This window comes from Pristis pectinata, chromosome 6 (genome assembly GCF_009764475.1).
Source record: "Pristis pectinata isolate sPriPec2 chromosome 6, sPriPec2.1.pri, whole genome shotgun sequence".
NCBI classification, from domain to species: Eukaryota; Metazoa; Chordata; class Chondrichthyes; order Rhinopristiformes; family Pristidae; genus Pristis; species Pristis pectinata.
Genome location: NC_067410.1, coordinates 108,567,747 through 108,593,601, shown reverse-complemented (window position 1 = coordinate 108,593,601; position 25,855 = coordinate 108,567,747). Strand labels below are relative to the sequence as shown.

The 25,855-nt window shown below is 46.8% G+C and overlaps 1 protein-coding gene across 1 annotated transcript; it reads right to left on the bottom strand.

The window, feature by feature from the left end:
- Window positions 1-414: 414 nt before the first annotated feature.
- On the bottom strand, window positions 415-8,278 carry LOC127571165 (extracellular calcium-sensing receptor-like). Its single transcript, XM_052017268.1, has 5 exons — window positions 7,994-8,278; window positions 3,003-3,839; window positions 2,655-2,882; window positions 1,406-1,529; window positions 415-1,319 (listed from the first exon to the last, which is right to left on the bottom strand). Exons 1-5 carry the CDS (start codon window positions 8,249-8,251, stop codon window positions 415-417), a joined length of 2,352 nt encoding a protein of 783 aa, XP_051873228.1. The 5' UTR covers window positions 8,252-8,278.
- Between the last annotated feature and the right edge of the window lie 17,577 nt (window positions 8,279-25,855).

Here is a 25,855-nt window from a genome sequence, read left to right as displayed (position 1 = left end):
GGAAGGACAGGCATGTGAAAGGGCAAAATTGCAGTCAGTTTGATGGGCTGAAGTATTAGAGCAGGATAAAATGTCAGCACAACATTGTCGGCAGAAGTGCCTCCACTGTGCTGTACTATTCTATGTTCTATGCTGTTAAATGTACCTTCATCGCCCTCGCAGGCAATGGATTACATTCTCAATGTTTGAATCGTGGATCCATCCATCAATGCAGAAATCGAAGACGCCTTATCATTGCGAAAAAATTAAAATATATTTATTATACAGTGACAACGTGAATGCATTCAAAGTACATTATCAATATCCCTTAGTAGCGATCTTCTATGGCATTAAATTTGATTAAGGAGAACAAAATAACTGAAACAGGTAAGATTTAATATCTAAAGTAGCCTTCATCAATGCCACTTTAAGCTGTTATGAGGACACTTTACCCATCAAATGTTTCTTTGTATTTCTCTCCGGCTTTAACAATATGATGTAACATTTAGGGGCAAAAATACAGAGAAGTAAGCCAAAGCTGGAAGCCAAAATAGCAAACACTTCCACGGCCACAGTGAATTTTCCGGGAGAACTGACATAAGCTGGAATGAAAGATATCCAAACAGCGCAGAAAATGAGCATGCTAAATGTAATGTATTTGGCCTCGTTGAAATTATCCGGCAAATTCCGTGCTAGAAAGGCAACGGCAAAGCAAACCAATGACAGACAGCCAATGTAACCCAGCACGCAATAAAATGCTACTTCGGACCCCACGTCACATTCCAGAAGAATCACTTCTTTGGAATAGGCCATGTTTTTGACAGGAAGTGGTGGCGATTTGATGAGCCAGACGGTGCATATTAAGCACTGTAGCAGTGTAAGAAGAAACACAGTCAGGCGTTGTTGTAGGGGACCAAACCACTTGGCCACATTGTTACTGGGTAGTTTGGCCTGAAATGCCATCACCACAACAAGAGTCTTCCCCAAAACACAGGAAACGCAGAGGACAAAACTAATACCAAACATGGTGTGGCGTAACATACAGGACCATGCCGACGGTTCGCCAATGAATGCAAATGAACAGAGGAAACAAAGGGCCAGTGCGAAGAGAAGAAACAAGCTGAGCTCCGAATTGTTGGCCTTCACGACCGGAGTGTCTTTGTGAAGCAAGAAAATACCAGCTACAGTTGCAGTGAAGCAAGTTCCGGTCAACGCTAGCGCGGTGAGAACAATTCCCATGAGCTCTGCAAATGAGAGAAAGTCAACGTGCTTTTGTATGCATCGGTCCTGCCGGGCGTTGGGCCAGGAATCGCTGGGGCACCTCATGCACTCAATGGAATCTTGAAAGAGGAAACGCAAAATTGACTTAATAATCGGACGGTAAGCCTGCGAACATTTGGACAATGCAGATGTTACTTGTCCATACCTGTGGTGTTACTGATCGCCCCCTCGGCGCACGGAACGCAATCAAAGCAGCAAATGGGCTGACCCTTGCGAGCTGCTTTTCTTGTTCCAGGTGAACAGCTGTTGGAACAAACTGCCCGAGGGACCTGTTGCAAAGAACGATAAATGTTAAATTCTTCTTTTTCAAAGAAGCATCACACGGAGAGAATCAAAAACTAGAGGGCAGTTGTTACAAGTTGAGAGGGAAAACGTTTAAATAGGACCTGAGGGGCAAATTCTCCACAGAGGGTGGTGGTATATGGAGCAAACTGCGAGAGGAGGTGGTTGAGGCAGGAGCTATAACGACATTTATTGGACACTTGGACAGTTTCATGGATAGGAAAGGTTTAGTGGGATATGGCCCAAATGTGGGCAAATGGGACTAGCTCAGCTAGGCATCTTAGTAGGCGGGGATGAGTTGGGTCGAAGGGCCTGATTTTGTGCAGTATTATTCTATGACTCTGAATTTCCATGACTTGGCTGATCTTCTCTGCACCTTGCTCTGCAGAAAAGTCTTCAAAACACTCGCCTTGGATTTTCCATGAGTAAATCGGGGAAAATGAAAATGCATATCAGTCTTTACCATTGTTTTTAACAATATCTGTTCCAGTGAGGAATCAGATATCGTCCTGGTAATTGCAATATGCTCACAATCCTCCGTGTTTCACGTATATGATGAACAACATCTATGACAGAACTTCAAACCCTCATGTGGTTGCCTCCCTCTCTCTGCTAATGTTCGTTTAGTTTTAGGAATACGGACAGTCCCCCGGTTAGGATCGGCCGAATTAGGTGACTAAATACAGGCCACCTTGGTAACGATCGTGTTCTCAATTTACAGACATCCAAAAGTAGACTCTGTCGGGAAGGCGGAAATACACACTCGGTGTGTTTACCACACCTGCACCATGTTGTAATGAATAGCATCATACATACTGAAGACTGAGAGGAAAGATCAATTACTAAAAGTGGAAGAGAAAATCTAGTTCTGCCCTTCGTAGGAGCAAACCTATTTATGTACGTCAATTTAACAATATAGAGGGATTACGTTCAGGGGTCGTGGTGCCCTAACACGGGCTTTCGTAACCCCGTGACGGCCAGTATTGCTGCTATGCAATTACATCATGAAACTCAATCCTGTTGCTCTGATGCAGGAAGAAAGTTGGCACTTCGGCAGCTTTTAAGCTTCAAAATGATTCTGTTCAAACTACAGCCACGATTTCATACATCACCTTTCTGAGACCACCAGCCCAAAAAAGAGATCCTTCATTGATCATCATTTGTTCATCTGAAGGCGCGGATCCGTCATAATGTCCAACTGTCAAAACAGCGGCATTCCCCTCGCTATTCACCTGCCAGTTCACAATATCGTACGTAGCCACCGAGTCCCCGTTTTCGTCGAAATTTACCCTTTCCCCGACATTAGTTGTGAAATTTAGCGATTGCATGTAATGCAACACCTACAACAACAAGACACAGTCGATTGAACATGACATCAATCACCCAAAGTTTTGCAGAAACAAAGAATTTTAATTGAGCTCTTCTCGAACTACTTGCAAGACTTGGCCAGTTCTACCCACCTGCCACGGCTGAAAATTTGAAAGAGTGGCGCAAGATTGATTGACAAATGGACCTTCGCCGCTTTCACAAGAAAACATATTGTGAAGTGCATGGGCTATAGCATAAGTAGCCTCATAAACTTTGTTGGTCACCCTCAGCTGAGATGCCTCCGTGTAGGTGTTGGACACAGTCTTTAGGCTCTCCGTTCCTGTGCATTGTGGAGGCTGAATGGCCGACGTTGTGCTCCCTGTGTCGTTGTTTATCCGTTTCAGGCTGCAACCGAAGGTTGTTTCCCAAAATTCTTCCACCAAAAGATTACCAGGATAGGCAGATGGATGAAGACTCGTTAAGAAGTCTTTGAACCCCGGGATAAACACACTTCGTATGGCGACCCCGATGGCCCCAGTAACAAACCTTTTGTTCTCTTCTGGGGACAAAAGCGGAGTGCCTATCCATGCCTCACTGCCCACCCACTGGATGCCAGAAATGTTCTGTCGAGCAATTTCTTTCAATAAAATGGCCATGTCGCCTTGAGCGAGAAAAGCCACCACGACTTTGGTCGACGCTGTCCGTATAACGCGGGTAACATTAAGTAACCTCTCCATCGAATACGTCCTGTGGAAAGACTCGGAGAAGGCGATGCAAACTCCAAGCTGCTGAACCGTTTCTGTGAAGGCCTGCATCCCAAAATTTCCATAATCGTCGTCGCTCCTGACCGCTCCAATCCAAGTCCATCCAAATCGCTTGACAAGTTGCACCAGCACTTTAGCTTGGAAGTAATCACTTGGGATCGTTCGAAAAAACGAAGGGAACTCTCGCCGGTTGCTGAGACAGGTACACGTGGCGGAATAGCTAACCTGGGCAGCAACCACAATGGAAACAGAAAAACAGCGAAATTAGTTCGGCCTCGGAGGAAGAAGGCCGGGCGAATGCCAGTATCGCTGGAGTGCTGCACAGTTCTGTTTTCCGATTGAAGGAGGGTCATACTTTCACTGGAGACTTTCTAGGATGAAGAAGTGGACTCTTGAGGAAGGATTGGGCTGTTTGGGCATCCAATCAATGGTGTTCGGAAAAAATCAGTATGATCTCTCTCAAATGCACAAACTCTCCAGGAGTCTTAACAAGAAAGTTGGGGAATCCAGAATTAGGGGGCATAGTTTCAGAATAAGGCAGAGGAGGGATGGAATTTCTTCCCATGGAGATCACGAAATATTATGGGGTATTTTAACATAAAGGCGAATTGGGAAAGTTAGGAAGGTACTGGATCTCAGGAGAGAGGATTTGTGGAATGACTACGGGATGGCTTTTTGGAGCATCTTGTTGATCGGCTGTTTTGGATTGGGTGCTGTGTAATGAACTTGAGGTGATTAGGAAACTAAAGGTAAAGGAACTCTTACGAAGTAATGATCATGAGATGATTGAGTTCAGTTTCAAATTTGAAAAGGAGAAGCTGATATCAGGAGTGTCAATATTTCAGTGGAACAAATGAAATTACAGTGGCATAAAAGAGGAACTGGCCCAAATTGATTGGAAAATTAAGCTAAATGGAGGGACGGCAGAGCAGAAATGGATGAAATTTCTACAAGAAACAAAGAAAGTGCAGGATAGGTATTTTCCAAGAAAGAAGAAAATTATGAATGGAAAAATGGCACAAATGTGCTGAAAGAGAGAGGCGAAGGCTAACAAAAGCAAAAGGGAGGGCATACAAGGAGGCAAACATTAGTGGGACAATAGAAGACTGGGAAGCTTTTAAAAACTTACAGAAAGAAATTAAGAAAGTCATTAGGAAGGAAAAGATGAATTATGAAAGGAAATTGGCAAATAACATACAAAAGCATACTGAGTTTTTTTTACATATATGAAGAGTAAAAGAGAGACACGGGTAGATTGAAAACGATACTGGAGAAATTATAATGGCAGAGGAACTAAATGAGTATTTTGTATCATTCTTCGCTGTGGAAGACATCAGCAGAATACCTGATAGTCAGGGGTCTCAGGGAATAGAATTGAGTACAGTCAAGATTACTAGAGAGGAGGTGCCCGGGTGGCTGAATGGACTAAGGGCAGGTAAGTCTCCCGGACCAGATGAAGTGCACCCTTGGGTCCTGAAGGTGGCGGCTTTAGAGATTGTGGAGGCATTGGAGATGTTTTTCCAGGAATCAATAGACTCTGGCATGGTTCCGGAGGACTGGAAGGTGCAAATGTAGTTCCGCTGTTTAAGAAAGGAGGGAGGCAGCAAAAGGGAAATTACAGGCCTATTAGTCTGACATCGGTGGTTGGAAAGTTATTGGAGTCAATCCTCAAGGACGAGGTTATGGAATACTTAGAGGTGCATGACAAGATACGTCCAAGTCAGCATGGTTTCCTTAAGGGAAGATACTGCCTGACCAACCTACTGGTATTTTTTGAGGTAATCTCAAGTAGGATGCACAAGGGAGAAGCAGTGGGTGTCGTGTATTTTGGATTTTCAAAAGGCCTTCAATAAGGTGCCGCACAAGAGACTGCTCAATAAGATGAGTGCCCATGGAATTACAGGAAAGATATTAGAATGGGCAGAGCATTGTCTGATAGGCAGAAAGAAAAGGGTGGGAATAAAGGGATCCTTTTCTGGTTGGCCGCCGGTTACTAGTGGTGTTCCGCAGGGGTAAGTGTTGGGGCCGCTCCTTTTTACACTGTATATCGATGATTTAGATTATCGAATGATTGGTTTTGTGGCTAAGCTTGCAGATGACACCAAGACAGGTGGAAGAGCAGGAAATATTGAAGAAACAGAAAGGTTGCAGAATACTTGGACAGTTTAGGAGAACGGGCAAAGAAATGGCAGATGAGATACGATGTTGAGAAATGTGTGGTATTACACTTTGAAAGAAGAAATAAACGGGCAGATTATTATCTAGATGGGGAGAAAATTCAAAATTCGGAAGTGCAAAGGGACTTGGGGTCCTCGTGCAGGATACCCTGAAGTTTAACCTCCAGGTTGTGTCGGCGGTAAAGAAAGCGAATGCTATGTTTGCATTCATTTCAAGAGGAATAGCGTATGAAAGTAAGGATGTGTTGATGAGGCTCTATGGGGCACTGGTTAGACCTCATTTGGAGTACTGTGTCCAGTTTTGGGCCCCTTATCTTAGACAGGATGTACTGATGTTGGAGTAGATTTACGAAGATGATTCCCGGATTGAAAGGGCTTACATATGATGAGCGACTGTCGGCTCTTGGACTGTATTCATTGGAGTACAGAAGAATGAGAGGGGACCTCATAGAACCATTTAGAATGTTGAAAGGACCGGACAGGGTAGATGTGGCTAAGTTGTTTTCCATGGTGGTTGAGTCCAGGACAACAGGGCACCGTTTTAGGATTAGAGGGTACCCATGTAGAACAGAAATGCGGAGAAATTTCTTTAGCCAGAGGGTCGTGGATTTATGGAATTTTTTGCCACGTACAGCTTCGGATGCCCCATTATTGGGAGTGTTTAAGGCGGAGATTGATGGGTATCTAATTAGTCAGGGTATCAAGGGATATGGGGAAAAGGCCGGGAATTGGGGCGAGGTGGGAGAGTAGTTTTGCTCATGGTGAAGTGGCGGAGCAGACTCGATGGGCCTAATGGACTACTTCTGCTCCTTTGTCTTGTGATCTTGTGAACATTGAAACCCTGCACTCCAGAGAGTTGTGGAGACTGACTTACTGAGTGCCTACTGTGGATGGAGCTTTGGTCTGCAAGGAAGCCAAGGGTGAAATTCACCATGATACTGACTGGCGGAGCGGGGACGAGCAGCCACGTGGCCCACCCCTACTTCTCATGCCAATCGCTGTTTCAAGGCACCCTGAAGTTCGTCATGGCCAATTGAAATGTAGCCCCTGTTCTATATGTAGGGGGCGTGAGTATCAGGCTCCCACGGACAGTACTTACGTAACGTCAGATTATTTTTTAGTAAAGTGGATTGACAGATAAATGTTGGCCACCATCCCGATAGCCTTCTCGCTCCAAACAGTTTATGCACATGGAGAAAGAATCTCTAAGCATCAGAAAAAAGAATTGGAAAGTTTCTAATCTGGTTTGTAATATAATTTAAAATCCACCGGGATGATGGGAAACTAGGTCAATGCTGAAAGTGGATTAAATGACACGTTCGGAGAGCAGAACAATAATTACGTTAGGTGAGTATTTAGATTGTAAAGCATTGATAGCTGGAGGAGCAATGAACTGATAGAATTTGAGATGTAGTTTAAGTGCAGGAGAACTGATCATAAAACAAACAGAGTCACGGCAAAAGGTTAAGACCATGCCCCCTCCCCCAGCAAATGATGAGATTTCATCATTTATGAGACCATAAATTAGAGCATCCAGTTGCAGAGAGAATGGGGGAAATGGCTGTCTGGTAAAGGAAGGCAAAGTCCCATCTATCAGGCAGGTAGAGGCAACCCCTGCAGAGAAAAAACCAAAGATCAAATGCTGCAAAGAAAAGTGGATTACTGATGAATTATTGTGAAACCCGCATGGAAATATTGTGACGCGAACACTACAAATCGCTGGAAGTTTCTAGGGTCAGTGGTGTATCTTTGAGCTCTCACTCGAAGTGTTCCCCAGTGAGCATTGTAACACGGCGTGAATAATCCGAGTCACTGCTGCTTCTCGTTGACGGACACGTGAGAGAGAGAATAGATTGCAGGAATTGGGGAAAATGAGGCTGGAGCGGATGGGAAGGGACGGATATGATCGGTCTGATGGGATCAGGCAGAGGCACGAAGGCATAATGGCCTCTTCCTGTGTGGAAATGAGTAAGTAAACATGGTGATTACCATATAATAAATCGGTCATTCGACCGTTGAATCACTAGGCATCAATAAAGCAATGATAATCATGGAAAACCGTGGAAGTATTCAAGCAGGAATAAACAAGAGCGATATGTATTGTGACAGGTACCATTATTTAACGTCCGTAGATTAACTATGACAATTCACGAAGAACGAGCCTTTGAAAACAAGACCCCAGTAGTAAATGACACATCTTACCATGGGGACTTTGAAAGGACCGATTGACGCCGCTACCGCCAGGGACTGCGAAGATCCCGATTCCGCCACAATGGCAGGGACCAGTGAGGACGGGTGACAGGACTGCTGCGGAGATGTTGGGTCCCGTCCGTTGATCAGTTCGAAAGCCGCTTTCACTGAGAGGCGAGGCAGATTACACGAATCATAAATCCTGTAGCCCAGTGTAATATTTGGCAGGAGAACCGGACTCCTGTTAATCTCTTCAATCGCAAATATCATCGCCTGTACGAAGCGGAATATCCGGAAGTTAAACCTGCAGGACAGAGATAGTTGCAGATTAGGATTAATGTACACCGATTATTTCTCTGCAGTTTTTTTTTAATGCAAACGCACTGGGCGGATTTATGATTCAGGCAGGTTTGGAACTGAAACACTGAGGAAAGCTCGGGTGACAGTGGAGATACAAGAGACTGCAGATGCTGGAATCTGGCGATTTGAAATATAATAAACAACAGGAGAATGTTGGAGAAGAGAAGGGGACATCAGAGGGGTTGAGGATGCTTTGCCCTAAAAAGAGGCAAGGAGGCGGAGGCGACGGAAAAGAACTCGTCATCATGATGGGCTTGGACTGATGCAGGGTCGATAGTTCCTCTCCCAGCACAGATGTTGTACGACCCGCTCAGTTGCTCCAGCAGATTGTTTGTTACTGGGGTGACAATGTACCGTGACGGGTGCAGATTTTCGTTGGATAGGTTGAAGAAGAAAACAGGCGGTTTCTCGGTGAATTGGCAAAACGTCACCTTCAACCGACCATCAGAGAGAGTGTATGACCATTACCCATTGCTGGGTTCCAGCCCACCCCTGACAGCGAGGTACATTTGATGGTATTCTTAGAAGCCTGCTGAAGCCACATTTTGCGGATATAACAGCACAAGCTATATTTTATCTGAGAAGCTGGAGTGTTCTTTTTAAAAGGAAATTTAATTCTGTAGTGAATATCCACACGTAACATGAGAAATAGGAACAACAGTCAAGGCAATATGGTTTGTACCGCATTCAATGAAATTATGGCTGATCATATATACAGGGTCAACTCCATTCTCCTTTCTGAGGATTTCCAATAGACTCCACTATACCTTGGCAATAATTTGAAAGTCTAGCACTGACAAAGCATTTATTTCCACCAGCAACACTGATTTCACGCTTTACCTCGGTTCCTGTATCCAATTAAAGGGAACAGCGATATTAGCGGAAGATTGGCGAGAAAGAAGAACAACGCGCCACTCTATCGGGGAGTCGCGTTTCAGAAAACCAAAGACAAAGTTCTCTCTGACAACACATTTACAGCTGGTGAAATTCTATGCAGAATCGCTCTTCCCTGTTGACTTAAAAACAGATCTTTACGCAGAGAGCGTTGGGTGCCGAGAATGCCCTGTCAGCAGTGCTAGTGGAGGCAGATACTATTGAGCCATTTAAGAGACTCTTATACAGGCACATGAATGTACAGAGAATCGAGGGATATGAACATTGTGTAGGCAGAAGGGATTAGTTTAGTTGAGCATTTATTTACCAGTATAACTAGTTTTGAACGACATCGTGGGCCAAAGGGCATGTCCTGTGCTGTACCATTCTGTGTTCTTATTTATAAAAGTGACAGAAAATATATCAAGAATGATATTTGGCTCTAAATCACAACGATAAATGCATTTATTATTTGTTTAAAGAGAAACAGAGTTGATGTTTCAGGTCGAAGAACCTTCACTAGAACTGGGCTTCACTCAGTGGGTCAGGCAGCATCTGTGGGCGGAAGTGGGCAATAGACGTTTGGGGTGGAGCCCCTTCGTTTGGAGTGTGCGGACTGCTGCCTTAACAGTGACGGTGTTCCTGCAATTAAAAAAATACACAATTTGCTCTATTTAGTTGCATTCAAAGCGTGTTTTGCAAATCGGAATTTATGAAAAAGGAAGAGTTAGCATAATTTTAAATAGATTTTCTGACACGTGCATGAACTCTATCTGGTTTTAAGACAACCGCGACGAATGGTTAAGCATAGAATTTCGTTTCGATGTCACTAAAACAGCAAATGTTGCAAACTCCAGCCAGAAACCTTTCAGTTATGGTGATGGGAAGCTCAAACTCTTTATTCGGATCCCAGCATTAAAGCAGGAACTACCCGATGGTTTGGTGTAATTCATTTGTGAAAAAAATATAACAGTCTCAGTGCTGGGTCGATCCTGCTGAAACTGTTATCATTGGTGATTGATAATTAATTATCTGTCTGTCAGAAGGGTGAGTATGTTTTGTCTTTTAATGCGAACTATTAAGTTGCTCTCACTGATCGTTTCGGTTATTTTAAATTGGGAACTTAAGTCACGAATCAGCAATGTAATTCCTCAATTTCTTAAAATACTCTCCAATTTCATGGAGAACGTTGTTTGCAGAATAGGTATCAACACGTTACTGTCTGTATTATCTCTGTCGTGGATTACTCTGAAATAAAGAATGTAGATTTCACACACAACTAGTTTACCTTTAATTTTCTTTTCCCTCACTGTAAAGACAATCACAACCAGGAATACAGAAGCTTTGGTGACAGTAATGGGAGAATCTACACCTGAGCCAACCGAGTTGTCTGGGTGACAACCGATTCATGCGCACATTAACCTCGATAAACTCAATAACAAAAGCAGAAAAAGCTGGACACACTCAGCAGGTCAGGCAGCATCTCTGGAAAGACAATCAGGGTTAACATTTCAGACCGAAGACCATCTGAATAGGAAAAGAGAGAAAACCAAATTAGTTTTAAGTTACAGAGAAAGTGATAAACGCATCACTCGGCTCACTAAACTGACCTTTTACATTTCACAGCTCTCGGTCTGGTTTCAAATGAAAGTTCCGATTTCTCTATAAGGGAGTGCAGAACAAATATTCCGCCGATGTCGATGTCTCCCTCCTTCGATAAACTGAACAAATCAAACATTTCCCTGCGTTTACATATCAGGCTGCCAGATGACACTGCAACAGGTAAAAATAACCCCAAAAGCCATACGGAGCACATATTTGCATTCGCTCTGACTCTTTCCGACAACGTGCCGTGGAGTTTTATATTGGATGTCATGCTTGAGCGAGCAGTGTCGTTTCCCCTGATTAAAGGCATAACACGCAAGAGGGAATACTTTAATCTAATTCGAGACATAGACAAAGAAACACAATTAGAAACCATAAACTGTGCAGACCCAAATATCCGCGGGACGGAAGATATTTCTTTCCGCCCTAGTAGTACCGAACCAGTTCGGGTCACGCTTTAAGAAGTTCGCATATAGGAAAACACATGAATCCGGCCGTGTTTATATTCCTGGAAAAGGAAAGTAATGAATTAGTTAAAGATAAATCCTGTTGTTCATTGGGATCATAACAACTCCATCTCTTGCGTTACTTGTTCCCCTCGTCCAACGGGTGATAACATTTATGTTGAAAGGCAATGACCTTTGTTGAAAGGAGCAAATCAATTGTTGAGTCGGTTTAAACCACAGAATGACATTACCAAGACTACTGGTATTCGTATTGGAATTGGTTTATTATTGTCACCTACCGAGGTACAGTGAAAAACCTGTCTTGCTTACCGTTCGTACAGATCAATTCATTACACAGTGCATTGAAGTAGTACAGGGTAAAAACAATAACAGAATACAGAGTAAAGTGTCACAGTCACAGCGAAGTGCATTACAGGTGGTTAATAAGGTGCAAGGTAATAACAAAGTAGAATGTGAGGTCTCTATTCCATAGAAATGGTCTGGGTAGCACTTTAAGTGAGTGACTTCATGGAGTGATTCACTTTAATTAAGTAATCGTGCTCAATGAAACACGGAAATGATAGACAAGACTCCTTCCATGCACCTCTTTGTTGTGGCGATCATCTCTCTATCTTTCAGTCCGGGTGAAGGGTCTTGACCCGAAACGTCGACTGTCCGTTTCCCTCCACAGATACTGACTGACGCGCTGAGTTCCTCCACCATTTTGCTGTAATAAGGACGGTAACAGAGGGCTGACGATTGTTTTTTTTACCCGTATCAGGTACTGGATCAGATCGCATTTTGTGATCTGTGCTGCACCCGGACAGAGTTCCAACTGGAGCTTGAGACGATAGGTGCAGCCGGATTCGACACACGAATCGCATCTGATCTACTTCTCCGTGAAAAAAAGAGTCCAACTTTACTTTGACATAATTTATAAGGGACAGTCACATTCCCCATTGACATGTTAAATTTGAAATATGTGAACTATTAAGTTTCTATCACTGATCGTTTCGTTTATTTTTATTCGGGAACTTAAGTCACAAATCAGAAATGTAATTCCGCCATTTCTTAAAATATTCGCACAATTTCATAGAGAACGTTTTTGGTAGAATAGTTTTTCTCCAATTTACCTACTACACTCCCCATTAAAATATTAAGGTTGAAATATCATGTCCAAACAAGTATAATCTAGATTCTTTGTTCAACAATCCAGCGCGAAAATTGCTCTTCACTGAAACACAGAGATTGCGATATTTGAGGCTTTAAGTCCACATGAAAGGCTTTTACTCTGCAAAAGTGAAACGTTTGGAATAAATGGTGAATGGATATCTGGAACGTATCAGTGAATTGAGCAAGTCACAGCGTGCGGTTCACCAGGAATTGGTGGTAGGATCACAGTATTCCTTAACCTGTACTTCAGCACAGTATGGAAATGTGCAAATCTCAAAACTTGGAAGTGTGTGATAAACACTGAGGAAGAAAGCGAAAGACTTCAAGAAATCATGGGAGGCAGGCGGGTGAAATGGGCAGAAGAGTGGCATGTTAAATTCAACGGCCAGAAATGCAAAGTGATTGGGATTTGACGCGGTGAAGTCAGAAAATGTAATTCGGAGGGCTGAGTTCTCATTTGTGTGCAAATCTTTGGCCGTGGTAAACGGCTTGAGAAAGCAGTTGGGTAAACCAGACAGGATCAGTGGTCTTGTTAGATTTGACAGACATGCTCAGAGGTCGTGAAATACAAAAGGAATAGCGTAGCAAAAGAGGTTACGGTGAAGCTTTCTTACAAACTGGGCTGGCACAAGTTCTCTGGATTCAATTCTGCAATGTGGGCATCATTCGTAAGGTTCACACTTATTACCAAATACTCATGCCCGCCAGAAAGGTAGAGGTGACGTCATTCTTGAACCACTGAAGTCCATATAGTGAAGGCACCAACTGTGTTGTTGGCAGGGAGTTTCACGACTGAACACAACCATGAATGTCACGTGACATATTGCCACAGTACAAATTTGGTGACTTGGAAGGGAACCTGCAAGTGGTGGTTTTTCCCGTGCACCTGTTGCTATTTCCATTCTTGGTTGGAGAAAGTGTGGATTCTGAAGGAATTTTCAGAGTAGTATTGGCACGTACCTGCAATCTGCAGGCGGTAGAGGAAGTTGAAATTTTAAGGCTGTGATTCAGAGGACAATCAAGTGCACTGCTTTGATCTGGATGTCAATTATCTTGAGTGTTACTGAAGCTGGACTCATCCTGCCAAGTGGAGAGTATTCTGTTGGACTCCTACGTTTTGCCCTATAGACAGCGGAAAGGATTTTGGGAATGGAAGTGTGTCACTCACTGCAAGATAATCAGCCTCTGTTCTGGTTTTGTAGCCACTGGTCCAGTTAAGATTCTGACTAACGGTTACCCCGGGTGTGGTACTCTGCAGTAGTAATCCCATTGTATATCAAAAGTCAGTGGCTTAGACTGTCTGTTGTTTGAGGTGGTTATTGCCCGCCACTTGCAAGTTGCAAATGTAACTTCGCACTTATCAGACCATCCCTGACTCTTCCCTGTGTTGCTCTGAATTCGAGCATGAATTGTTTCATTGCCCAAGTAGCTTCAAATACTGGGCTTTCATCAGGAAACATCCTCACTCCTGACCTCATGACTGAAGAAATGTCATTTATGAATGAGCTCCAAATTATTAGTAGGAGGACACTGTCGGACAACCTTTAGGAGGGCCTTAGTGACAGAGGAGAACCAGTCACAGCAAGAAACTGCTTAGATCAGTGTCCCCTTTAGCAGGAATAAGTAGGGTGATTCCATCCACCAGCTGTATATTTCTCTTTAATTCTTTTTCCCCAGTGGATAGTGAATGCTTATTCAATTACGGAAACCCAGAAAGAATTGATTAGGTACTTGAAAACATAAAACCCATTCGGATAATGGGACAACTGAATTGCACTGACCAAGGGAATCATCAGGCCGAATGCTTTCCACCATTGGTGTAAGGATTCTATATTGAAAATGCCTTATTTTAACAGCCTTTCCAAAACGTTAACATCCTCCACCAATCGCAGAGAGCAAGTTATTCTAAATTCTGAAGAGGCGCCTGGTTTGGGTTAAATTGCTCTCTACTAATTTTCCTAGGAGGTGTTTTATTTGGGACAGAAGCTTGATTGCGCTCAGAAAGAGAACATGGAACAGAATATTTACCACCTGCTCTCCATATTAAACATTGCTCGGGAAAAGGAGGCTGCCTGCATTAAATAATGCCTATACATAGATGTTTAAATTCAAAGGACAATTAATGTGTACAGAAAAGGAATTGATACAGCACCTCCTCTCTTCCCCTCCGCCGTCAGATTTCTGAACGGCCCATGAACTCATGAAAACTACCTCATTATTCCTCTTTTGTACTATTTATTTATTTTGTAATTTATAATGATTTTTATGTATTGCATTGTACTGCTGCCGCAAAACATGACATATGGAAGTGATAGTAAAGATGATTCTGATTCGGATTCTGATTCTGAGAGGGTACGAAAGGGTAATTTGCCGTTAAAACTAGCACGATTATTTCAAAGTTTGAGTCAGAGCGGGAAGATAAAGAAATATTACGTTTAAAATTGGATTTGATGCTTTGGAGAATAAATACAGGCTTGAGCATATTGCCTCATTTATCAGATAATTTTACAGAATGAATAAAATTCATCAACAAGTATTTCCCCATTTCATTCCGAAGCGTTTGTGTTACACGACTGAATACATTTCACAAATAACATTGGCGGGAGAGTGAACTTCAATGAAACTGTGGAGTCGACTTTGATGTAAGAGATGGTAAACTGGCAGCTGAATCCATGAGGTAATCACCCGGATATAATGATCACTCATCACTGCCAGCTCAAGAATTTGTGGTAAATGATTTACACAGAGAGTGATTGATATCTGGAACTCACTGCCAGAGGAAGCCGTGGAATCACATAGAATCGCTACCATTAAGAGGCATTTAGACAGACACAGGCGAGTAAGTCTCACATCTGTGGTAGGTAAATTACTAGAGAGGATTCTGAGGGATAAGATATACGTACTTCTGGAAAGATGGGGGCTGATTAGAGGTAGTCAGCACGGCTTTGTGCATGAGAGATGCTGCTTTATGAAGCTGGCTGAGTTTTTTGATGAGGTGACCAAGAAAGTTGGTGAGGGAAGAGCAGTTGACGTGGTTTGTATGGACTTCAGTAAGGCCTTTGGTAAGGTTCCACATGGTCGACTGCTCTGGAGTGTTAGATCGCATGGAATCCAGGGAGAGCTGGCTAATTTGATGCAGATTTGGCTTGATGTTAGAAAGCAGAGCGTGATCGTGGAAGATTGTTTCTCAGACTGGAGGCCTGTGACCAGAGGGGGGTCTCAGGGATTGGTGCTGTGCCGATTGTTGTTTTTCATCCATATCAACTATTTGGATAGGAAAGTACAAGTGACCGTTAGTAAGTTTGCAGATGAAAATAGGTGGCATAGTGGACAATGAAGAAAGTTATCAAAATTATGGGGGGGGGGCGGGTCTGTGGTATGAGAACAGATGGCTATCACAGAACAATACTGACCCCTCTGGTCGGTGGACAACATTGCTTTCGAATGGGAAGTGACGCCACTGTCAATCAAGGTTTGGCTCCACCCAACCCATCAGGTGTGGGCATAGGGATTGGCCTCGGAGAGCACCTTTGTTCCTGAACCTGTCTGAATATTAGCCTTGGCAGGCACCTTTGTCCTTGACCTCCAAGCCATTGGCCTGTCTAAGTTATCTGGCAGGGCTCCACCCAGCCTCCCAGCACTATAAAGAGTGTTGCACTCCCCTGGCCCTTCCTCTTTTGACTACCCTAGGAGTAGTGAGACGACGCTGCAGAGACAACTGGTAAGAGTGTGCATCACCACGTGGTTTGGGAGCTTCTTATTCAGATCCCAGGGAGTGTTAGGGCCAATGCTTGTTTGGGTCAAGGTATTCAGGCATTGAAGAGTTTATCCCTTGATAAACTGTACTTTGTTTATTGTGTGTTTGTGTGTGTGTTTGTGTGTGTGTGTGTGTGTGTGTGTGTGTGTGTGTGCGCGCGCGCGCGCGCGTGTGTGTATCTCATCCTTGTTGTGATTCCCCCTCATGTTCGTGGTGTGTGTGTGAGTGTGCATCCGTTCCCATTCATTCTGTCCCCGTGTTTGCCTTTGTGATTAAACTACTTTTAAAATCCAAAGCCTGTGTCCAGAGTCCTCCATCTTTAAGATTCCAGAAGAACCTTTTCACACAACATTTGGTGCTGCGAGCAGTGTCTTGAAGATCTTGGCTGGACACAGATGCGGGGAGAATGTCTTGGAACTGGGGGTATGAGGCTAGCACAGATACAGAGGAGAGAATCCCTGGGTGGACAGATGAGAGTGAGGGATTTGGGAGCTTGGCTAGTATGCTGGCAAACCACGGTAGGTCAGCGGACTGGGCTGAGCAGTTAGATCCAAGTGGTGAGAAACTGGACACGTGGTGGGCCTCCTCCAGCAGTCAGGGTTCCCCAGTGCCAAAGGGAGTCCGAGGGATGCTCTCTGGCTCCTGGCATCCCTCCTGAGTCGCCAGGTCGAGATTACCGGCCAGTTGCAGGATACCTGCCTACAGAAGGATGAATAAATAGAGACCTCCAGCAAAGATGTTGCACACTGCAGGAGGCAGTTAAAACTGCCCAGATCCGGGACAATGACCTCCAGGTCCGTGGTGCTGAGCTCGCCTGCCAGCTGATCCAGGCACAGCAGGCACAACCTGCCCACAGGTCTGGCTGGCAGCCAGACTCACTTAAAATTCGAGCCCTGCTCTAGTGCGGCGACAGGCTAGACGCATGGCTGGGGGATGGGGATATATGGATGGATACAGACAATGAGGGGGCGCCAGAAGAGCAGGGGCCCCTTCACACCTGCCCTCCACCCATGTGAACCTGAGCCCTCGCAGGCTCGACCCATCTGAACACGGTCCCAGGTCCGCCCCACAAGGGAGGGGAATGGAGATCAGGTCGCCCCAGGGGAAGATACACAGAGCCCCTCCGAGATCACAGGAACCAGAGATTTCTCTATCAAGGAGCTAACCCAGCTGGCGGATCAGTAACGCCCGCAGCCGGGAGAGCACCTGGCCGCGTGGTTGTTCCGACTGTGGGATGGGGGGCTTCCAGTGTGAGCCTCTCCCTCCAGGAGGCTTGCACACTGGGGGAGCCTGTCCGACCAACAAAGCATCAACAGTGCCCTGCGGGCACCACCGGGGAGGACTGGGAATGATGTCACGCTGTGGAACCGGGTAGTGACCGCGGTAAGGACCTGGTACCCTACCCTCCTTGAATGGGATTTGTACGGGTGACCCCAGTGGAGTACTGTCCATGATGGCACCAGGATCATGAGGGAATGGACGCTTGTGACAGGTATTTATGAGAGGGCCGGTGACCTGGAGCTTCTAGAAAACACCACGGCGACCCGCGCGCTAGCAGGTTACCTGGTCGCCATGGCGCACCCCGAGTTGAGACCAGTTGTCTTGCCCCTCATGGGACCGATTAGTGGGAAGACCTTCTGGAAGGGTTGGAGCACATGAAGCGGGGGACCCCGCCCAGGTCCACAGAGCACAGACGAGGGCTGGGGATGCGAAACCCCCCCCCCCCCGTCCCACGTGCAAGCAGCTATACCTAGATTTGTTGCGCGCAGGGGTGGACAGCGCTAGCATAGACGGGGGTCCCGACCTCTGCTGTCCACACACGCTGGAAGGAGCTTTGCGAAGGGAAGCCCTGCCGTGGGAAGATCCAGAGCCAACCCGGCTCCAAGCCCGATTCAGGGGGCACCCACAACCACAGGACCACGTGGGCTGCCCCTGCAGATACCGATATTGCCTCTGCCCCTCCCCTACCTAAATCGGTCTCCCCTGTGCTCATGGCTCAGCTCCGGGACCTGCTGCAACAGGAAATGTCCCATTTCCACCATCAAGTATCCTCACCCACGGAATGGCAGACACCCAGCCCCCTCCAATAGGATGAAGGCCAGGGTCTCCAGCGTGTCTGCTCCATCACTCTATCACGCCCGGGGGACCTGAGGCCACAAATACCCTGGGGCAAGGGGAACGTGCGGAGGTGGATGGCCCTCATGGGCACGGGTGCCTAGCACACCATCGTAATGGGGAACCCCACTATTTGGAAGGGGCCGCAGATGCAGATAGAGGGGTTAGGGGTTCCATTTTGCCTGCGAAAGAAGTCAAGGTCCACATGGTTGTCGGGAACCAACCTCCTCGGACTGTGACCATTTGAATTGTGGACTCGCCCGAATGTACACTGGGGATAAGTGTCTTAAAGGGACACTCCCTACACACCAACCGAGGCAAATTTAGCTCTGGTGTCACCCGAGCCACGGTGGTAGTCGGGGCGGCCAAATGGGAACCGGTTGTCGTTCCCCATCCCCCAAGGTCGTCTGCAGTTGGCAGTAGAGGGTATCGGGGGGGACAACAAGATATCACAGAGGTTGTGCAAGCCTTGCTGCGGGAGGGAGTCATTAGGCCCACAGCCTCCCCTTTTAATAGCCCCGTCTGACCCGTCTGTAAAAAAAAAGGACATGGTGCACGTCGATGGACTACCGGCACTTAAACAAGGCTGCCCCCCCCCCCCCCACTCTCTTCCGCAGTACCCAATATAGTCACCCTTGTGGTGAAAATCTCAGGGCACCCAGACAAACCATGGTATGCCGTTGTGGATTTGGCCAATGCTTTTTTCTCCATCCCCCTTCACGACACCGCCCAGGATCAGTTTGCATTCACCTAGGATAGGAGACAATACACATTTAAAAGTATACCACAAGGGTACATCTATAGTCCAACAATATACCATGGGTTAATCGCAGGGGATTTGCAAACCATTCAACTCCCTCAGGGGGTGGTAGCAACCCATTACATTGATGACGTACTCCAGCAAGGACATTCCGAGGCCATTGTTGCAGAAGCCCTTGATATGGTAATATCCTCTCTCTGAGAGCGGGGCTGGGGACCATTAATATGGAAAAGGTACAAGGCCCAGCCCAGAATGTATTGTTCCTAGGGATCCGTTGGCCCGCAGGCAGGAGAGACATTCCTGAGTCTACACGGGACAAGATTTAAAATTTTGCCGTCCCCACTAACAAGACTGACACACAGAGGTTCATGGCCCTCCTTGGCTACTGGCGGCAGCATATCCCCCACCTTAAGAAGCTCCTGAGACCCCTCCATAGGGTTTCTCGGAAAAAGGCCACCTTTTCCGGGGGGCCTGAACGGCAGACTGCCTTTGAGACAGCAAAGCAAGCTGTGGAGCAAGCCCTGCCCCTTGCACCCCGCCAGGAAAGGATCCCCTTTGAATTGCAGGTCTCTGCTAGCGAGTCAGTTGCTGAATGGAGCCTCTGGCAAAAGGCCCAGGGGAGCAGAGTCCCACTTGGCTTCTGGACCAAGTCATTGCCTGAGGCCGCTTCTCGCTACAGCCCATTCGAACGCCAGCTGCTGGCCTATTGCTTGGCGCTCCTCGCAACTGAGCACCAAACTGGTACTGACCCCGTGATCCATCGCCCCTACCTACCCATCATGCGATTGGTCAAGTCCCCTGACTCCACTCACAAAGAGGGCCGAGCCCAGAGGTCCTCGGTAGTGAAGTGGAAATGGTTTATCGCGGACCACACCAAACCCGTTCCAGAGGGGGTCAGCCGCTTCCACGAAGAGGTCATGTCCTTCCTCCAGTCCCAGGAACCACTTCTGGGCATACCCGAGATCGTGCCCTCCCCTGTATCCTGGGGTCAACCTTTTGACTCACTTGACCCCGAACAGAAACTGCACACCTGGTTGACAGATGTCTCCAGCTGCTGGAAAAATGGGAAGCAGCATTGGAAAGCGGCAGCACTTCATCCCGCCACGGGGAAAACATTAACAGAAGAGGGAGTGGGAGGGTCCAGTCAACTGGCCGAGCTAGCGGCGGTGGCACTCACATTGCAGAACTCCACTGTGCCAGTCCATATCTACACTGACTCTTGGGTGGTAGCCAACGATATGGCGGTGTGGATGGCACGGTGGCACAAAGTGGGGTGGGAAGTTCACGGATGCCCCCTCTGGGGGCAGGAACATTGGCCTATGTTTGGGGCTAAGTGGCCCAGAGACACATATCAGTGCACCACGTGGATGCCCACTCCATTCCCCCAGATGAGCCTGACCTCAGCGCCCTTGCTGCATGGGCACACTGTGAGAATGGTCACCTAGGGGCTGATGGTACGCGCACCTGGGCAGAACAGTTCGGGGACCCCTCACAGTGAACAATGTAAGACCACTGTCATAAACTTCCCCATCTGCCAGCGGGTAAAACCACGAGTTTGGCTGACAGGGCCACTGGGTCACATTCGCCGAGTCACGGGAGCAAGTTGAGTGTGGCAGGTAGATTACATCGGACTGCTCCCACACCACAATAAAAAGCAATATGCCCTAACGATGGTGGACACATACTTGGGTGTCCTGGTGGCGGTGTCCTTTGAGAGGGCCGACCAGAACAGCACCATCAAAGGATTGCAGTAGCTCTCCTCCATCTATGGAGTCCCATGGGAGGTACAATCCGGGAGCCAAGGTACAAAACTGGGCAGCAGAGACGGGGATCGCGTGGCTGTTTCATATCCCCTGCCATCCCCAGGCATCGGGCCTGATAGAAAGAATGAACGGCCTGCTGAAGGAAATGATACGTACGCTGATGCCCTCCCGCACACTGATAGGGTGGTCGAGTGTGCTGCAGCAGGCCGTCGATCAGCTCGACACACCACTCCCTGGCCGGGGGGGGGGGGGTCTCCATTATCCCACCATCTGGCTTACTCCCCACCATCTGACTAGCGAGACCCCGAACCTCCCCGGGACTGAAGAGTCCGGGAGAGTCTGGGTCCGACAGCCACAGGTCCCCCTCAGAAGGGAGAAGTCATTCTGTGCGGTTCCGGGGACACTCATTGGGTCGCGATTCCAGGTCAAACTAACCTGTCCTGTCTTCATACCCAACACCTAACCCGCCGGGAATGTGTTTGTCCCCCCAGTTGCAGGATGATGGCACTGCTTGACCCTCTCTTCCTGCTGGCCGCAATGATTGACATCGAGACGTCTGCTCAAACCTTCCTCAAAATTACCTACGAATTCACCAGCACCTCTAATATATTGGACTGTTGAATATATCGAACTGATGGATCTACCTCCGAACTCCAGCACATGCCGGTGAAGCTCTGCCATTGACAAAGATTCCCTTGGCTACTCCTCGAAATGAACTTTACATGGACACTTTTTTTTCTTTTTCCCTGTTGTGCCCATCGGGTTCGGTATATCGTTTTTTTTTTGGGGGGGGGGGTGGGGACGGACGGTAGTTCCCCACCACTTCCCCCACCACTGCAGCACATTCTTTCCAAAGGTTCCCAGTGGGGTGGGTGTTTCAGGAGCTTCATACAATTTGACCTCCACGCGAGTCCCGGCCCTCAGAGCATTCCACAGTCGCTGAGTATGCCAAGGCAATGCTGATGTCGACTCCAGAATGAGCACAATTCCACCTTTTCAGTTGGCCATTGTGAGTGTAAGCAAGACTGGTACAGAGTGCCTCCATGACTACTGCCAATGGTGCCGCTAAGCTGGGGCTCTCTGAACTCTGAACGGGACCCACTGGATTTGCGGCTACAGTACCTACCCGTGGCTCCCACGGGCTGGTACAGTTGATGTTTCCCACGCTTGATGAACAGGGGGATCACCCGGCATAAAGCGGGTACAGGGACAGCAGGACCATCGCGGAGGTGGAGAGGCTCTAGATGATAGCTTCCCCGCCTATTGCACAGCCAGTCTGTCTCATGAGAAACAACGATGGCAGTGGAGCTGACTGCTGTCAGGCTGGTAGCCCAGAAGAATCGGACAGCCCTGGATGATCCACTTACTGCAGATGGTGGTACATGTGCTGAGAATACTAAGGAGTACTGCACTCTTATCTCTGATAAATCCAGCAACTGCTCCAACCTGGCTTCTCACTTCAGGGACTACGTAGCCAAAACTTAGAACCAAGGGACCAGCTCCTCCAGCACGACACCTCATGGGGAAACAGGTGGCCGTTTGGGTTACTGGGGGGATGTTGGGCAACTGTCACCCGCTGGGCCACTGCCCTCGTTTTAGTTGTTATAGTTTTTTGTATTTTCTGCTATCCTTGAAAGTTATTATTACCACATTTTGACATATATTTCTTTCCTTAGTTGAAGCTCTCCCCTTGATTGTCGGATGATGTAGCTTCCGAGAGGTGGAATGTAGTATGAGGGCACATGGCTGTCACGTGACAGTAACAATGCTGACCCCTCTGGTCGGAGGACAGCATTGCTTATCGGATCAGAAGTGACACCACTGTCAATCAAGGTTTGGCTCCACTCCACCCATCAGGTGTGGGCATAGTGATTGGCCTTGGAGAGCACCTTTGTTCCTGAACCTGCCTGACCATTGACCTTGGCTGGCACCTTTGTCCTTGACCTCCAAGCCATTGGCCTGTCTAAATTACCTGGCCGGGCTCCACCCAGCCTCCCAGCACTATAAAGACTGTTGCATGCCCGTGGCCCTTCCTCTTTAGACTGCCCCAGGGGTAGTGAGACGACGTTGCAGAGACCACTGGTAAAAGTGTGCATCACCACGTGGTTTGGAAGCATCTTAGTCAGGTCCAGGGAGTGTTAGGGCCAATACTTGTTTGGGTCAAACTATTCAGACATTGAAGTGTTTATCCCTCGATGAGCTGTACCTTGTTTATTGTGTGTTTGTTTGTGTGAGTGTGTGAATCTCATCCTTGTTGTGATTCCCCCTCACGTTCATGGACTCCTGCGTGTGAGTGTGCATCCGTTCCCATTCATTCTGTCCCCACGTTTGCCTTTGTGATTAAACTGCTTTTAAAATCCAAAGCCTGCGTCCAGAGTCCTGCATCTTTAAGATTCCAAAAGAACCTTTTCACACAACAGGGTCTTGATCAGCTGAGTAACTGGGCCGAGGAATGGCAGATAAGTGCGAGGTGTTGCATTTTGGAAAGTCAAATCCAGGTAGTACATTCACAGTGCACGGCAGGACCCTGGGGAGTGTTGTGGAACAGAGGGAACTCCAAGTACATGGTTCCCTGAAAGTGGAGTCACAGGTAGACAGGGTGGTGAAGAAGGCCGTTGGCATGCTGAGATTCATCAGTCAGGGCATTAAACATATGAGTTGGGACATCAACCAGCATCCTGTACAATAGCAGCGTGAGGCTGCACTTGGAGTACTGTGTTCAGTTTGGGTCGCCCTGCTGTAGGAAAGAAGTTATTAAACTGGAAAGAGTGCAGAAAAGATTTACAAAAATTCTGCCAGGACTTGAGGGACTGAGTTACGGGGAGAGGTTGGACAGGCTAGGACTATTCCTTAGAGCACAGGAGAATGAGATGTAATCTTATAGAAGTGTATAAAATCATGAGGGGCATAGATAGGGTGAATGCACTCAGTCTTTTTCCCTAGAGTTGGGGTATCAAGAACTAGAGGGCATAGGTTTAAGGAGAGATGGAGTACGATTAAGAGGAACATGAGGGGCAACTTTTTTTACACGAAGGGTTGTATCCATGTGGAATGAGCTGGCAGAGGAAGTAGTTGAGGCAGGTACAATAACAACTTTTAAAGGACAGTTGGACAGGTACATGAATTAGAAAGGTTTGGAATGCTATGGCCAAACGCTGGCAAATGGGACTAGATTGGATGGCATATCTTGGTTGGCATGGACCAGTTGGGCTGAAGGGCCTGATTCCGTGCTGTATGACTCTATGACTCTGTCCCTTCTCTCTCTACTCCTGATCTACCCAGCCCCCAGCACCATGTCTCCTTCCCCTCCACTGTCCTCTCCACCTGTCCATCAGCCAAACGCTCCTCCTACTGGTTCTCCTCCCCGCTACTCCCATCTTCACTCCCCACCTCCATCCCGTCACTATCCCACTCCCCTGTCACATTCCATCATCTTCAGACCTTTTTCACTCCCACCAATCGCCTCCTAGCTTCTGGCACTCTCCCCTCCCCTTTCTGTCTATCGGTACCTCTCATCCTTTATTCCATGTTTCGAATTAGCTTAGCAAAAGCCTATCATGTGGAATAAATGCTTTTATCGCACAGAGTGCCTTAAGTATCCCAATCTCTGTATTTTAGCGAAGAATAAAGTTTGCTGTGGATTGTTGTATAGAAGCTAGATGACACTTATTTGGAGTTAGTATTTATGGTAAATTGTATTTAGAATTGGTAAATTGATTTATTATTGTCACATGTACCGAGATACATGAAAAACTTTGTTTTGCAAACCATCCACACAGATTATTTCAAAACATCAGTACATTGAGGTAGTACAAGGGAAAACAATAACAGAATGCAGAATAAAGTGTTACAGTTACAAAGAAAGTGCAGTACAGGCAGACAATGAGGTGCAAGGCCATAACGAGGTAGATTGTGAGGTCAAGACTCCATCTTATGGAACTTGTAAACCTTTTAGTAGTCTTATAACAGCGGGATAGAAGCTGTCCTTGTCTGGTGATACGTGATTTCAGGCTTTTGTATCTTCTGCCCGATGGGGGCTGACGGGGAAGAAAAAATGTCCGGGGTGAGTGAGGCCTTTGATTATGTTCGCTGCTTTACGGATACAGCATATACTTTCATATAGAATCAATAGGTCAGTGGGGAGTATAACTTTCTCTTACAGATTACGTCAAAGTAGAGTTAAGTTAGACTGAGTTATTCCAGGAAGAAGCGCGTTAGCTGCGAATCGTGTGTCGAATCCGGCGACTCAGCATTTTCTTAGGCTCCAGTTGGAACTCTGTCCGGCTGCAGCACATATCACTGCCGCACTTTACAGACAAAATGCGATCTAGTTCGGTACTTACTAGAGCTAATAAAATCTTTTGTCCTTTACTACCTCTTCCCACTGATACTTGGTTCTACTCAGTTCGGGGAGTTGGAAGCAACAACCAAAATTCTGGGGGAACTGAGCGGGTCAGACAACATCCGTGGAGGGAAATGGACAGTCGACGTGTCCGGTTGAGACCCTCATCAGGACTGGAAAGGTAGAAGGGAAATGGCCGGAATAAAGAGTTGAGTGGAAGGAGTGGAGCAAGAGTTGGCAGGTGATAGATAGATCCGGGTGTGCAGGGAAGAGTGGAAAGTGACTGGGAGGTGATGGGTGGAGGCAACAAAGGACTGAAGATGGCGGGAGTTTTGATTTCTGTAATGCATTATGTGTAACAGCTTTGCGGGAAGGGCAAAAGCTTTTATATCTTGTTCATTATTGCAGGTGATTTCAACCAGGCCAACCTCAAGAATGTGTTACCAAAGTACTACCAGCACATCTCCTGTCCCACCAGGGGCCCTAACACCTTTGATCATTGCTATACAACCATCAAAGATGCCTTCCGAGCTACCCCTCGTCTTCACTTTGGGAAATCAAACCACCAAGCTGAGCTCCTTCTCCCTGCATACAAACAGAAACTGAAACGGGAGGATCCAGTACAGAAAGTCGTGCAGTGCTGGTCTGAGGAAACAGATGAGCGTCTACACGACTGCTTT